Source organism: Meriones unguiculatus, chromosome 20 (assembly GCF_030254825.1).
Source record: "Meriones unguiculatus strain TT.TT164.6M chromosome 20, Bangor_MerUng_6.1, whole genome shotgun sequence".
Taxonomy (NCBI): Eukaryota; Metazoa; Chordata; class Mammalia; order Rodentia; family Muridae; genus Meriones; species Meriones unguiculatus.
The window spans coordinates 70993377-71009694 of NC_083367.1; the positions used below are offsets into that span (position 1 = coordinate 70993377).

At 48.6% G+C, this 16318-nt stretch overlaps 1 protein-coding gene across 3 annotated transcripts in view; it reads right to left on the reverse strand.

Moving 5' to 3' along the window:
- Positions 1-16318, reverse strand: part of Ust (uronyl 2-sulfotransferase) — a 336745-nt gene that overhangs the window by 90096 nt on the left and 230331 nt on the right. For 2 of the 3 annotated variants that reach the window (XM_060373474.1, XM_021646693.2), the window contains exon 7: positions 14466-14623. In XM_060373474.1, the coding sequence (XP_060229457.1) occupies positions 14466-14623 (158 nt within the window). Of the gene's footprint in view, positions 1-6047; positions 6988-14465; positions 14624-16318 lie in introns of those variants that run through there. The other variant, XM_060373475.1, reaches the window with a different exon arrangement.

Sequence of the window (16318 nt, forward strand, 5' to 3'; positions counted from 1 at the left end):
GGCCGAGGGTCATATCGAAGGGTAAGGCCGGCCGCTGGTGGTGCCCACGTGGGCCCACACATGTGGCATGTGCTGGAGGGAAGGCCTATGGTTGCTCCTCGGTTGCAGCGGCCCCTGTCTGGAGAGCCGCCGCTGCTGAGGATTTCCTTACGGGTGCCGGGGTGCCACCGCAACTGCGCCCGGCCTCAGTGCTGCCGCCATGTGGCCGCCCCGGGATATAACCATTACCCAGGGGCTTAGTGCTGGAATCCCCAAGTCCCGGATCCATGTACCCGATGGCCTTGCTCCCTCTAAGGAAGACTCTGCTCTGTCCTGTCTCCTAGCTCCTAGGCTGCCGCCCACCCTTGCCGTGCTTAGCTGTGATTCTAATCTCCCCCATTTTCACATTTCGCACGGAGCCACCTTCTCCATGTCTCTCGGTTTCTGTGTCCCTTTGGGTCTACCCTGACCCAGTATGATCATCTTAACAACTACAGCCCGTCTACAAACATCTCATTTCCTAATGGCCGCGCTCGCTGGTGGAAGAGCGGAGGGCTTCGCCATGGTTAGGGGGACCCAATGCAACCCCTCGCACTGCAGAACAGAGCTGCAGGGAAATGAGCCAGTGCCGGCCCGAGGCAGTGTGCTGAGGCAGCAATGTAGTTCTAGCAGTCAGTTTAGACGGTTTAGATCAGAAGCGACCTGACCGAAGGAGAGGATCCACTTCCCCAAGTTCTGCTGTCTGAGCCCTGCTGTGGAGCAACACACTCAAGCTTGCAAGAATCCCGGGCAGGGACTCCTGAGCCGGCAGGTGAAGCTAGTCAGTGTTTCTCAAATAAGCTCTGAATCCCCTCATCCCACACCTCACAAAAATCACCTCAGATGAATACCACACACACAAAACAAAACAAAACCAACTATATATATAAAAAAGTTACAAAATACAACTGTGGTCTTATTCCCAGTCTCTGCCCTTGTCTCAACACTGGCTGGCGGCAGGCTGCTTGTGAACTGGCTACACTCGGTGTTTTCATTTTGGGTCATAGTGCTGAGCTATGGCTAGGGAACGCCTTTCCTCCTGTGACTCCAGGACAGGTGACTGTTTTCCCACCACACCAGGGTGTGTGTGTGTGGTGGTGGGGAAACAGGCCTGGTCAGGGAAACCTTCCTTCCTCGCCCACTGTGTCTCTGAGCTCTCTTTGAGCAGCTTCTCCACTGACTTATTTTCCTTTAAAACTAGCTTTCTGAGCGAATACAAAACAGTCCAGCAGTCCCAACACCCGGGCTCATATGGAATGTATTTAGAGAGGAGAAAAACCTCCAGTGGTTATATGATTTCTCGAACTGGCTTGGACGTGGTGTGGCTGGAGTTTCAGGGCTGGCCTTTGTCTGCACTCGTCATGACACATTGGTTAGACAAGCTGCTACCCAAACAGCTGTAGGCCAGACCCTTCGATGGTTTCGCCATCCCCTGTACATTAGCTGACTGACAGTGTTTGGCCAGGCGGGGCCTCAGCTCTCTTGCTTGGAAGCCATCACCACTTCCATGGACAGTCACACAGACATTTCTCCCAAAGGAACACCAGCCAGCACAGGGCACTTTTCTCATCAGGATCAACTAGAACGGTATTTCTCAAGTAGCCATGATCTCAGCTGACCTTTAACCTGTGAGCCTTCCCTTAAAGAGACCCTGAACATGGCACCAACATGTCTTCCAGCGATCTAAAACGGTGTCTGGAGTCTGTGTGTGAGTACGTACACATCGCTGTGAAGAAAACACGCGACAGAAACATACTGAGAGAGGGAAGGCTCACCTGGGCTCACAGTCTCGGAGAGCTTCAGCCCGTGGTAACATAGAAGGCACCGAGGTGTTCATGACGGCAGGCGCGTGTTGTAGAGGCTTGTCACTCCATAGTGGGCCAGCAAGACACTGAGACGAGGGGTCAGCCATAAGCTTTAAAGAGCCACTGCTGTCACCACCGAGAGGATCCACAGCCTCCCAAAACAGCAGCTGCCACCTGGGGACCAGGCGCTCCCAACAGGGCCCCGTGGGGATTCCAGCTCCAAGCCACAGAGAAGCCCGAGTAATGCGCATGGGCCCCGCTAACGACTTCCCAGTGCATGGGACCACGCTGGCTTGTTTGTTCCTGAAATTTTGCTACCACTTCAAGGCACTGAGGCTGATGGCAAGCCTCTGGCAGTTTGTTCCTACGCTAGGCTGGCTGACATTTCATGAGAGAAATGTATATACCAGATCAAGTCGGATCTACGAACACAAACCTGGCGCTAGGACCTTCCCACCCAGAATTGAGATATCCAAAGCTAAATGCAGATACTTGATTGTATGCCTCTATTTCCTCATCGTTGAAAGAGTTGCTAAAATGGCAGGAAAGCAATTCTAATTTCGTAAAAGGTTGCAAAGTCACAAGGACAGAGACTTGGAAGAAGAACGTTTGTGTCAGACAGATTTTCATCAATTTCTGGCAGATAAAGAGCAGTAGGAAGCATGCGTCCAGTGGGCGGAGCCAAGGGGGCACTTCTGACATGCCCGTGAGAATGCCAGCTCACTTTCTGCAGTCCTGAAGGCAAGGGAGCGACAGTACCAGGTGTCCCCAGAACCAGGGCTGGATATGAGGCGGGCAGTCTGGCCACAAAATAAATTCTCTCCTGGGCTGCGTGTGGCCATATGTCTTACAATGCTTCTCTTGTGCCATAGGGGAACATTCTTCCCTGACTGGGAAGCAGCAGCTGAGGCTCCAGTGGATTGGCTAACACAGAGAAGAAACCAGGAGAGATGCAGGTTAAAATATAAGCTATCCAACAGTGCCTTCAGGGTAACCTGCTGTTCTGTTCCCATAGCAACAACCAGATGTGAGCTCCACTTCCCCACTTCACCTCTCATCCCCCTAAAAAGATGTTTGCAGGGTTTTCTAGTGGGAAAACTCAACAAGCTCAAGAGAAAATGAGATCTGTGCCAGTCACCAGAACGTTCCTAGTGAACATCCCGTGGGTGCTCAATCACCTTCCATAAAGGTATGTCAGGACCCAGTAAGACTCCCATTGCATAGCACTTTAAGTGATGTCAAGCTGCAACACCCAGAAGCCTAAAGATTTCCATCACCAGAGGAAAGCTTCTAGCCTGAAGAAAGAATGCCCAGACCAACCACACTGCCAAAAGGAGTCCCGGGCAAGCAGAGAAGTGGATGTCACAGGGATAAAGAAAAGCATCTGAAGATGACCTTCCTAATTGGAATAGCTTTAAGACATCATTGGAAAAATTAGAGTATAAAAAGTAAAAATTTTAGAGGAGGGGAAAAGTCAAAGATAGAAAACCAAGAGGGGAAAAGACTACACATGAAAAGAGGTGTCCTAGGGGTCTGGATATCTGATGGGAAAATGCTCATGATAAAATCATTAAAGAAACAAAACAAGGAATGATAGATGGAGCTGGAGAGGGGAAGGAGGAAAAGGTAATGGTGTGTGGAATGTAATTATGAAGAAATCCACAGGTGCCAGGTCAGTAATGGAGGGAGGCAGCAGAATACCAGACTTCTTAAACATTTGTGAACTGTCAGGAACTAACTATTTGCTAAGGTTCAAATGGTCCATCCAAGATGAATGCTGGAATGTACCTGCCACCAGGAGGCAGGCCTTGATTATTATGTCAGGAGGATGGTGCCATTATTCAGAGAGAAGGTAAAACTGACTTTGGCAGATGGATCCCTAAAAATCAGAGGGTATCATCAGGCCCCTTCCTCCTGTTTTATTTACTGTTCTATTGTGAAGAGATACCCGACTAATGCAACTCTAAGAGAAAGAAAGCATTTCATTGGGGCTGGCTTACAGTTACAGAGGTTTAATCTATTCTCATCATGTGAGAGACCAAAGAACTAAGAGTTTAAAGCACAAGCCTGAACGAAGGCCAGCCAGGTAGAGACATGTCCAGCTGCCTTTGGGGGAAGAACCAGCCTTACTGCATTCTTTCCCTGCCCACTAGAGATACAGTTGCTAGGAAACTGGCCCAGATGGCCAGGCCAGAACTTTTTGTGGTCTTGGTGCCTAATCATTTCAAAAGTCAATTTCCCTTACCCAATCATGTAATGCCAAGGCACGTAATTCCCTGCTTGCATTTTTTTCCCTTTAAAAACCTTGTTTCCCTAGACCATGGGCCGCATTCCTTTCCTGCTTACGCAGGAAATTTTGCGTCCAGGGCTTGAGCATGTATACAATAAACCCTCAGGTATTTGCAACAGAGTTGATTCCTGGTGGTCTTTGGGGTCTCAGGAACCGGGCATAACATGGTGGGGGCATGGCAGCATGCATGGTGCTGGGAAAGTAGCCGAGAGCTACTGATCTGGAGGCAGAAAAGTGAAGGCGAGCCAGAGAACCAGAGAGAGCGAGAGAGGGAAAGGGGGAGAGAGGGAGCAAAAGAGGGAAAGGGGAAAGGAAGAGGGGGAAGGAAGAGAGAGAGAGAGAGAGAGAGAGAGCTGGGCCTAACAAGGGTGTTTGAAAGCTCAAAGCCCACCCCTAGTGATATACTTCCTCCAACAGGGCCACACCTCCCCCAGGTCCTTCTTGCATAATGCCAGCCATTCTTATTCAAATCAGAATACTCCACTTCCTGGGCTCTTGCCACCTGATCCTTTCTACCTTGCTGTAGTGGAGTAAGGTGTCTCTGAACAGAGATGGCCTTGCTACCTAGGCCTCCCAACCCTGCAAAACCACAAACTCAATAAACCTGCAGCTTTCATAATTTACCCAGTCTGTTACAGTAGCAAAGTGTGGAGTAAGACACCCCAACCCCACCCCATGCCCTTTGTATTAGGAAGTAACGCAGGAACATCTTTAAATAGAATGAAATCCTAAGTCAAGGACAGGGTCTATGGGACCTGGGGGACGGGGGATCTGACATCAACACAATGGAAGGTGACTGAGCAGAGCTGTGTGGGAGCTTCCTGAGAAACGAGCCTGAGCTTTAGCAAGAGGTGAGGAATTCTGAGTTGGGAAGAAGGAGCACGTGGAGGGAGAAGGAACGTCTGATAATACTGAAATAATATTAAAATAATATTGATACAATATCAAAATTTGATAAGTAAAAACAAATCTAGCTATTTTCTTTTAAAGGAAGGCATTAATTAATCCCAGACAAAAACACTATCTGGTGCTAGAAGTCAAACACAACTGTGACATACTAGTGAGCAACTGTGATTTGCTACATGGGCCATCAGCGAACCTCAGCAGTGATGTAGACGGGGCTGCGAAGCCAAAATGCCTGTCATGTCAGGGGAGTGGGGGAGGAAGCAGAGGAAAGGGTGATGTAACAGAAGAACTAAATAACGTCTCATGTAAACATTCATGATGTGGCAGCCTGGGCATGCTAGTAGGAAACAGCATGGTGGTCAGAAGGCCCGTGTAAGCACACTGAGGGTGGCAGGCCGGCAGAGCTGAGTATTTCCGATTGGAACAGCAAAGGCCGACTCCTAGCGCACATCTTTTGATAGTGCTGAATCTTAAAGCGGTGCCTCTTTAGTGAATAGTTTAAAATAAGAAGGTAAAACTCCAGGGACCTGTGCACGGATACACACTTCTAGCCATGTCTGATCGGCCAAGCAGAAGCATCTCGGACTTGTGGAAGGCAGTGGAAGGGAACTTCCTGAACTTCGTGTCAGCAGGGGTCGTGCTGGATTTCTCTGTGGATTTGTGGAGTAGAGATGAATATGCTAGACACGTGGCACCACACAGCAGACAGCAACGCCAGCTTCTGGCCTTTCACTACCCTTTTACAGTTCGGCACCCTGTCTAAGACTAGACAAATTAGGGCATTTTAGCCTGACCCCCCTCCCCGCCAAAACAAAACAAAACAAACTCTGAGTGCCTACAAAAACACAAACTGAGAAATGATATCTAACTTGAAAAAGATCTGGCTAGAAAGAACAGAACACTGCTGTGCGGTGCTGAGCCAGACAAAATGGGCTAGAGGGCTGTGCCGCCCCTCATCTGGGCTATGTGCCCTTTGCCTCACCTTCCTCCAGCTTGGATGTGTTTTCTAAGCAAAGCCCTTGAAGGGGGGTGGGGTGGGGCTTAAAGCCACAGCTCAGAGCCAGAAGACAGTCCCCAAGTCCTTTGCCTGAGTGGCCAGAGGCATTGTGGTGTAGCCATGAACGGCAGGAAGAGTAGGAAGGTTCGTAAATACCAGCCACCCACCTCCAGAGTCAGGTCTGTAAACTTGGCTCATGCTTTAGACGTGGGCCAGCTTTGTAAATAAGCAGGAAAGTCCAGACTTGAAATGTGTGATGAGTAAACCCCATCCCTTAGTCATATCTCACGTGGCTCAAAGCATATTACTGTCAGGCTGACTGAAAACTGCGGAGAGTGGGAGTAATTACATTCTAACGCAGAGGATGGTCTCTGAGTGCCGGGCGCTGCTATCTCCTCCACCCCCCCAGATGCGATTCGATGGCTTTCATTAGAGGAAATGACTCATAACGGGAAACGCCACCGCCAACCTGGTCTGGGAACACTGTGCAAATTAGGAAGACATGGGGGTGTATGCATTTGGGGTTCTCCATAATGGAAAGTTGGGACCCAGAAGAGAGAAAGGCCTAGGGGATGGAGGATGTGCTAGAAAAGTGGTCCAAGAAGAGGATTCCAGGGTTCTCAGAGGTCAGCACCTGGAGAGAGAGGCCACTGAAGACAGGTGGGGAACTGATGATTGTCCCCGTGAGTGAGCATGGGGCCAGCAGCGGAGCATGAGGGGCTAAGCCCAGCAGTTACTGCAAGGTGCACAGGACCAGGCAGCAGAGCTGGGAGCACATCAAGAGAGAATTTTGGGTGGAAAATCCTAGGACCTACCTGGAATTGTCCCCTTCCTGGTCAGCACAGGAAGCGGCAAGGTGGCCCATGGGCTCTAGCTGTGGCTTGGCCACTGGTCCTGAGACAGAGTGGGTGACTTGTCCATGTAGCACCACAGGATGAGTAGAGGCTGTTGGGCCTGTAGCCTCGTGCACACTGGTACAAACAGAAGGGTGATAAGCTAGAGAGAGATCTGGGCTCAGCCCAGGGAGGCAGGGTCAGCAGGCATGTGCTGGTGCAGGCTGCACTAGCCTTCATGCTTTCACTCACAGGATCTGTCTTGTTTAACACGCAGCTTTCCACACCCATGTGGTAAACTCCTACACATCCTTTAAGGCCCTAGACTTATGCCCCTACTGGAATCATGTGGCTCCAGACTATTTGAGATTTTTTTTCCCTTTTCCTTATTTATTTTTCAAATTATTTTTCTTTTTCCTTCCTTCCTTCCTTCCTTCCTTCCTTCCTTCCTTCCTTCCTTCCTTCCTCACTTCCTCCCTCCCTGTATCCCTCTCATTCTTCCTTCCTTCATTCCTTCCTTCCTTCTTTCCTTGAGGAAGGGTTTCTCTGTGTAGCCCCGGTGTCCTGGACTTGCTGTGTAGAGCAGGCTGGCCTTGAACAGAGATCCACCTGCCTCTGCCTCCCTGAGTCCTGGGATTACAGGTGTGCGACACCCCGCCCGGCTTGTTTGGGATGGCCTTCTGTGTACCTTTAATTTTTTTCTCTGGCAAAACTCACACTTCTAAATCTACAGCTAAGCATGTTTAATGCGTTCAACGCTAGTTTTTTACAGTTATCATTAGAAAATCAGTGTTTTAAGCTAAGTCCTTTCTGTTGCTGTCACTGGAGAGACATCTGATGGAAGACACTTCTTTAAGGCAAGAACAATTGAGAAGCAAATGAAAATAGGTTTAAAACAATACTAGTCAAGGTAGTTTCTATTTCCAAAAAAACAAGCAACATTAGAGAACACAGACACACAGACAGACATACACATAGACACACACAGATGTATACATAGACACACAGACAGACATACACACAGGCACACACAGACACACACACACACACACACAGGCATACACACAGATACACACAGACACAGAGACTCACACAGACAGGCATATACACACACAGACACACACACACAGACATACACACACACACATAGACACACACAGGCATATACACAGACATACACACATACACAAACAGACATATACATAGACACACAGACAGACATACACACAGGCACACACAGACACACACACACAGACATACACACATACACACACAGACATATACATAGACACACAGACAGATATACACACAGGCATACACACAGAAACATACAGACACAGACACACACGATCCAGTGCTAAAATTATTAGAATCTGAGCTCAGGAATGATGAAAATTATTTGGAGAACATGGACAGGAGATGAACCAAGGGCAGAGAGGAATCACATTATCAGCAATGATAATTACATAAGCAACTTCACCGGTTTCCGAAAACATATTATTGTAATTTCTTCTGGCTATTATTGCACTATTTTAAAGTTCCAGGATTTTTCTAAGGTTTGTTTTAGGTCAACAGCAATAGAAAGTATGAAATGAAAAGGAGCATACAGACAGCACCTGTGTAACTTGGCTCCTTTCAACTGAAGATATGTATGTTCTGAGCTAACAGTCTACACACGTGTGCCAGACATCACAGAGACACACCACAGCTAACACATTGGATTGTGAACTCCTACATGTGGGCCTCTAATGCCAGTGGCTCCACAACATGCAGTTTAGATGTCTAAAGTCAATGAAATTTCGGGTTGTTTGAAATCCAACCCCCCTAATCGGGCCCCTAGCAAAGCATACTTGAATATTTGTGTTCAGACTTTAAGGGCCAGCCTCTGCACACACCGTTTTTCTTCCCTGGAAACCATGGTTACCTCCTGGAGAAAATGGAGAGATGCTGCTCCCTGCTGGACAAAAGCTGTCAGTACATTAATAACGTTCCGAGGATACTTGGATGAGGAGAACAAACTTTTGCGAGACGGAAACCTTAAGATTCTCCCTTTAGACTTAAAAAAATAAAATAAATATTTGGGCATGCATAATCTGCTACAAAGCAGACAGCGTGCAAGACGCCACCAGTTAAGGGTAACTGGCCTCAAATCAAATCTCAGTGATGGGCTTCATTTCCAGGTCCTAACTCCCAGACGATTCTGGTAAGGAGTCAGGCATGACTACAGTTTAGGCATGCCCCTACTGCCTTGGATGATTGCTGCTCTTTATCCTCCGAGGGCCAGTTAATGTTCCCTCCAGGAACATGAAATTCGCTAGAAAAGAGTGGCTCCCCTTTTTCTAAGTCAGAAATAGAAAAGGGGTGTGACTTCAAGCTGTGTCTACAGACACAGCTCAGCTCTAATGGACGAACTAAGATGTCCCTTCCCCTTTTCTCCCCTCACTTTTGCCCATTCTCTTTTCTCACCCGACTCCTCATCTCCTCTCTCCTACCCTCTCCCCTCTGTCCTGTTTCCCCCCTTTTCTGGCTGTAGAGGCTACAGAGAATTCTAAAGTCATGGCTTCCCATGGTTATGTTTTCCTCATGATAGCTCATTACTGAATATTCATTTTATGTCAAGGCCTATGGATCTTGCCAGTTAAGTCTTTCAACAGCCCTGTAAAGGAGGTATATACTTATGCCCATTACACAGATGGGGAAGTGGAGGCTTAGGGAGCCATAGCCTGCCACAGCCATACAGTTCATAAATGAGACTGTCTCCCAACAGCCTTTAATCACTCTGGTATATTCTCTCCTGGACAGATACAGACGGCATGGAGAATGAGGAGCAGAAATCACCAGTGGAGAGATCTTTCTCTTGATCACCCCAGTATGAGCAGCCACAGGAAGAAGGGATTCTGGGAGTGAACCATCCATAGCCTGTAGTCTAGGTGGGGATGGTGTCCCCATCGCCAGACGCTAGGCACTATGGACTATCCAGGACAATGAAGGGATGGGAAGTCATAACTGTGCTAGGTAGAGGTAGGATAAAGAGCTCGAAAGCACGCTGCATGAGACATTAGAGCTCAGTCAGACCGGAGAGACGACAGGGTGAGACGGTCTCTGCTTGGGCCATCCGGGCGCAACCACGGCAGAGAGCACGCTAGGAGAGCCTCCTACCTCCATTGAGCTCTCTCTCAAAAGACCCCCCAGAGGCCAAGCGGCCATCAGTCGGTATTTGTTCTAACTCCGTTGAACGTTTTTGTTGCTAGGCCGGTAGGAACTAGGAGTCACTGCGGACTATTTAAGTTTCTTCTCCCAGGCGTCCATTTCTTCTTGCAAGCGCCCTCAGGTCTGAATGCTGCAGCGCAGATTAACTCTCAGACACTGTCATACCGGCCAAAGGCCAAGGGCGGCGGAGGAAGCTAAACAAACCAACCAACCAGCTGCCACAGGGTTTGATCTGTACTCGGTTACCATTGTCTATACAGCCTGTGAATACATGTATTTTTAAACAGTCCCTCGTAAATGAATTCAGTTTGCGCAGTATTTACTCAATGGTTTGGAATTTATTCTAAGAGTTGGCAACTGTGTTCTCAAGGCCTCCATAAATGCCTAGTGAGTTTCCCACCATGCTCCGGAGTCGACACTTGCAATGGAAGCAAGTAGATGAATGCTAAAGTAATGCTAGTGACGGAAAGCATTTTAAACACAGGTAAAAGGATGGGACAAGGGAGTTATCAGAGTTACCCTCTTGGAGGGAGGAAGTTCTGGGTTTCACTGGGCCGTGCAGTTCTGACCGCCCGCTAGGTGGCGCTATTGAACAGGCTAACTTGGTTACTGGCTGGCCAGCACTGCTTCTGCCGCGCAGTTGTCACGCGCTCTCTCTTCTTCATTAACCTGCTACTTTATTTTGGCTTTTACCATCACTACACTTTAGCTCACACGGTCAGGTCAAAGAAATACTCCGTTAGCTCACAGTACGCCAGGTTTGTCTTGGTAGACCCGGACGTCAAATGCAGCGCTCTGAGCAGGGTAGGCAAGTGCTCTAGCGCTGACCTCCTCGGGAGTTAAGGAAAGGAGACACAGAAACGTTAAAATTCACAGCCCAGCCGTTCCGGAGTCTTCCCCTCAGCCTCCCAGTGCCTATGGACTTCTTTGGGCTGGCTTCAGTTGCTCATTCAAAAAAGAGAAGTTAGTAAATACTGAAGGCAGCGGGGGTTAAGCAATAAGTAAAAACATTTTAAGACTCGTTCTTCAAATGGCCAGAGACAAATGTGTCCAATGACACCAAACCTCTGCAATAAATGAACAGGGAAGGCACAGTCAAACCATAGGATGGGTACCAGCTTCACTAAATGGCAAGCTGTCAGAACAAGCAGTCATGGTTTGAAAGATCTCACACAAACACTATTCCAAACTGGAAGTAAGCGCTACCTCATCGGTTAACAGATGCAACTATTTTTACTAGATTTCTTGTCACTGAGAACCCAGTGCTGTTGTCACTGGTATGATGCCTTCAGTGTCACTGCTGGGAAATGATGACTCAAATTCAGCAGGCACCTTTTCAGTAACACGGCAGAGAACCTACAATAGACAGCCACTGAAGTTTGGATTAATTCTGTTTTCTAGGTGGTCGGTCAATCCACAATGGCCACAGCCCCCCGGAATCCTCAGTTCTTACACTTTCCTCTTTCTTTGTTCTGTTCTTTAAGTCCATGTGGTTATAAGATGTGTGTGTGTGTGTGTGTGTGTACTGATCACATCGGCATGTGTGTGAGAGCGTGTGAAGGTGTGAGTGTGTGCATGTGGAGTCTTGAGTCAACACTGGGATCTTCCTCGGTCAGCCACCACCTTGCTGCTGCCCCTGAGACGGGGTCTCTCACCAGGCCTACAGCTCCATGAGTCAGCTGGCCTGGGTGGGACGTGAGCTCTAGCCATACGCTGGTCTCTGCCTCTCTGATGCGGGATGTATTTTCATCAAGCAAAATTGCTTTTTTTTCCAAAATATTTGAGGAGTTTGGCCTTTTGATAAAACAGGTATTTTATCTGAATGTTTAAACTTTACAGATAGCGTGCGCTGTCTATCATAGGTTATTTTAACAAAGCGTGGAGATCTGAGCTCAAGTCCTCACGCTTGTAGCAAGCACCCTGCTGACCTAGCCAGATTAAAACGTTTAAACGCGTATTTTCTGTAAGCACAGGCCACGGGCATGCTAGGCAAGGGCTCTCTCATTGACTTGGGCCCTGAGCCCTAAAATCCCTGTAGAGTGCCATTCATGAGAACACGGTAGTCTGGGGTGAACAGCTAAGTCTGAGCTTAACCCACTGCTATCAACAGTGACAGAACAACATGACGCTTTGTGTTCTCAAAAGCCCAAATACAACAGGAGCTGGTCAGAAGTCTCTGCTCACCCCTTACCTCTGCCTTGGGGACACAGAGGCCTTTAGGACAGACTAATACATGGATGCATGATTGACACATAGGTTCATGACTGATAGATATATTCATGATTGACACATAGATTGACGATTGACATGCAGACTCGTGATTGACACGTGATTTCCCTTCAGTGTCATAAGGGAATAGCAGAAGACAATAACCACAGGACACGATGTTATCAAACTCTTGGTCCAAGGTGCTTTTCGCCATGTACACACCTCACAGCAGCAGAGAACTAAACTGGGGTCATAAGCGTATTGCCACAATTTCTACTCAGTGACTGAGTTTAGGACAAAAAGCAGGGGTCCTGGGCACAGAAATTACTCTTTTTATCACCTTGCTGTTGGACAGGGCTAGAGTAGCCAAGATGCACCCTAAGAGCAGAACAGACGCACGGCACCATGGAAGGCCTCGCAACAGCTGCGCTGGGCTTCTGGGAGCCCTCCGTCCGCTACTCCAGAAGACCAGATATCATTTATCCCTTCCGAGGCCCAATTTACCACGTTGTCACTGCCAAACTCACAGAGGAAACAGCTTTCATTTACTGGGGGGAAAACTGTAGCTGTAGGTAAAAGAACTAAGAGCAACCCAGTGTTCACAAATCTCTTCTATTTTAACAATGTGCTTACAGATCACGGGATCGAGGCCCACCATCTCTGAGATGTTACTCACTTAAATGGAGGAAACAGAAGTCAACAGGAGACAATCACAGCTAGGTAAGCGTCCTTCGGGATATGCTTGCTGTGAGAGTGTGTGTTTAAGAACAGAGAGGCAAACGTCTTCATCTAGGTTAGCAAGACTGCATCCCTCCACTTAATGTTTGGGTGTGTGTCACCAACAGTCAGTCCTTCATGTCACTCTGTTTCTGTCCCTCTCTGTCCCTCTTTCTCTCTCACGGAGAGAGGAAGGAGAGGGAGAAACAGGAAGAGACAGACAGACAAAGGGTCCACACAGAAATGGCTGACCTCTTCTTTTAAAGGCTCTAATGTAGGGTAAGCCCTTTCTGGACCTGCACAAGGAGCAAGGCTCACATGGGTTACTGAACAATCGTCAGGCCCGGCAGAGTTCCGGCACTTCCCATTTACGTAAACTCCTTCATGGCTGCTGTCGGAAGGGCAGAGGGAGTTCTCGTTCCAACCCAGCTGCTCCAGACTTACTACGCTTCTGGCTCTTCTGAACCGATTTCCCTGATGAGAAAGCTCACCCTTGGGTTTTCTGGCACATTCTTACACACAGATATAGCAGGTTTGTGTGTGTGTGTGTGTGTGTGTGTGTGTGTGTGAGAGAGAGAGAGAGGGAGGGAGAGAGAGAGAGAGAGAGAGCTGGGGGACTTTGTAAGTGCCTGGAAGCCACCTGTCAAATGGCGGGGCCCCAGTGTAGGAGGAAGTGCTCCCCAGGCAAAGACAAGTTTGCCCAGGCCTTGATGCAGATGTGTGTCAAGGTCTCCATGTGACTGCCGGCAGTCTTTGGGAGGCTTCCTCTGTTTGCTATTTCTATCAGGCCGTTCGCCCTCTCCCATCCCAGCATAACAGCACAAAGACTTGCAGGAGAACGAGCATGCAAGGCTTGCTGTGCAGCGGCAGATGAAGGAGGGCAGGGGAGAGAGTGTCTTTCTCTCAAGCTAATTAATAATGAAAGGAGAATAAATGATGGATTTCTGAAAGTAATTATATTCACAGTGATACGGTGGGCTGTCCCGCAATCTCTTTGCCACGTTCTATTTCTTGCTTCTATTTGGAGAGCCCCTGGTTTGTGAGAATAAAATCTTAATTGCATTTTCATTTTGCTTCCCTATCTAATCTACTGCCATGATTTTCCACGCTGGAGTGCTTTTGCCAATGGCAGCAGGCCGGAGCCACCTCATCTCAAGGTGCCCTTCCCCCACTCTGTGTGCCTCCAGGAGCTCCAGGTATGCATGCATCCACGTCCTTTCTGTATCCCAACAGCACGCATGGGGTAAGCTGGGAGAGAGAGTTGTGAGCTTCTGAGTTTAAGGAAAGGGACACAACCATCGGGACATCAGCCATGGTGAGTCTGTGCTTCACCCTAAGGCTTGAGGCTTGGAATCAAAAGCTTCTGCTTCTCCTCTGACTTTGAAAGCTCAGGGAAACACAAGATATGACATCATTTCACCTCCCAAGTCCTGTCAAGACTAGGAAGCCTTGCCCTCGACCCTCCTGGGGAGCAGACTCACCGGGGTCTTTGTAGATGCTGAGCACGCCCTTGAAGTAGTGAGGTAAGAACCTTTCCAGTAAGAGCAGCGCGTCCTCCAGCTCCTCCAGAATCCCCACGAGCAGGAAGTTCTCGTTCACGTTCTGCTTGGCACGCTCCAGCGCCCACTCGCCAGGCTCCCTTGACAGACAAGAGAGCTCGTGATGTGCCACACGCAGCCATGCAAGGTGGCTCTCTCCCGTTCTCCCGCCATCACTGTGTAGTCCCAACCGAGTTCTTTCCAGGTCTAGGTGTGGCCAGTTCTAGACAGCCCCTTCTGGTCTCTCTAGCTTAGGTATTCTCCACAAGTGCACAAGGGCCTTGAAATGGGTATGCCTGCCTGAGTACTTGAAGAAAGACAATGCAGGCTCTTAGTCCCTGAGCAGATGGTCACAATGGCTTTCTTTTATAGACCAAGTGGAACTAATTTAATGAAGTTAGCTGGCAATATTTTTGTAGTGATCAAAACTAGTGTCCAATAGTACCTGCTAATCATCTTAGTCTTTTAAAGCATTAGCATTTGTTTGTTTGTTTGTTTGTTTGAGTTACAGAAGGGAAAGAATCACATTTCTTTGTAGGTCAGATTTGGGGGAATCTGGATGAGCCAAGATCACTTGAAAAAAAAAAACCAAACAAACAGCAATCCATATACTGGCTGCAGGGAACAGCTGTGAAGGTTCAACCAAGTGATATGGATGGAGGAGGACTGGGGGTCATCTTGTGAACTGAGATAGGGCGCCCGAGCCCACTGCCCAAGGTCAGGGAACAGACAGATGGAGACCACGCTGGGGAGCTGGAATCACAGTCCTTGGAATAAATGCCTCCCTTATAATAAACAAGTGCGCAGCTGACCCCCAGACCTCTTAGCACTGCACTGACACACTAACTGCCCAGGGATGCTGACGGTCAGAGTAAATGCCGGGGGTGGGGGGGGGAACTTCCTGAACCCAGCATGGTTGACGATGCCTGGAATCTCCACCATAAGTAGACGCCTGTGTTACAGTAATCTAAGCAAAATAACACTCACCATTACACAGAAATGAAAACAGAAGCAAGAAAAATGCTGAGAATGTATCAGTTTAGAATCAGCTGTGTCCCCACGGCTGGAAGACAAGGACCCTCTGCTCTAGTCAATGTCCCTCAGGAAAACAAGCTTTAGTTCCACCAGAGAGGGATTCGTTGTTGCCGCCTTTTCTTCTCTAGGTTGTAGACATGTGCTTAGACCAATACACCGGCCTCAGCGACAGCTCCTCCAGTGCCACCCAAGGAAGCAACTAGGGATGCCTGTGCCTGCCCGGGGATGCCGCCTCCCCAAGTAAGCCTCTGTGTAACGAACGCTCAGTGGTCAAGTCGGGCTGGCTTGATCACTGGAACACATGCCCTCTCTCCATGGCTGTGGTTCTCAACCTTCCAGATGGGCGACCCTGGAATACAGGTCCTCATGCTGTGCTGACCCCAACCATAGAAGTTTTCATTGCTACTTTATAACTGTAATTTTGCTACTGCTATGAGTGTTAATAGAAATTGAAAAGGTCGCAAAACACACACTATGTTATGTGATGAGCTGTGATGTAAAGGGGGGAGGGGCCGCGACCCACAGGTTGAGAACCCCCTTCAATGGCCGGTATCTCTGAGATACCATCAAATCTGAGTGCATGTTTCCAGAGTGTTGGACCCGCTGTAACTTGCCAAGAGCAGAGGTGATGGTGAGTCCCACACAATCACCGTGGAGGAGCCAGCTGGCTCCCTGACTCTGCTCTCCACTGCGGTGCTGGGTGGTGGTGACAGCTGTGTTTGAGGCAGATGAATGGGCTCAGTGGGTGTTACATGACGGTA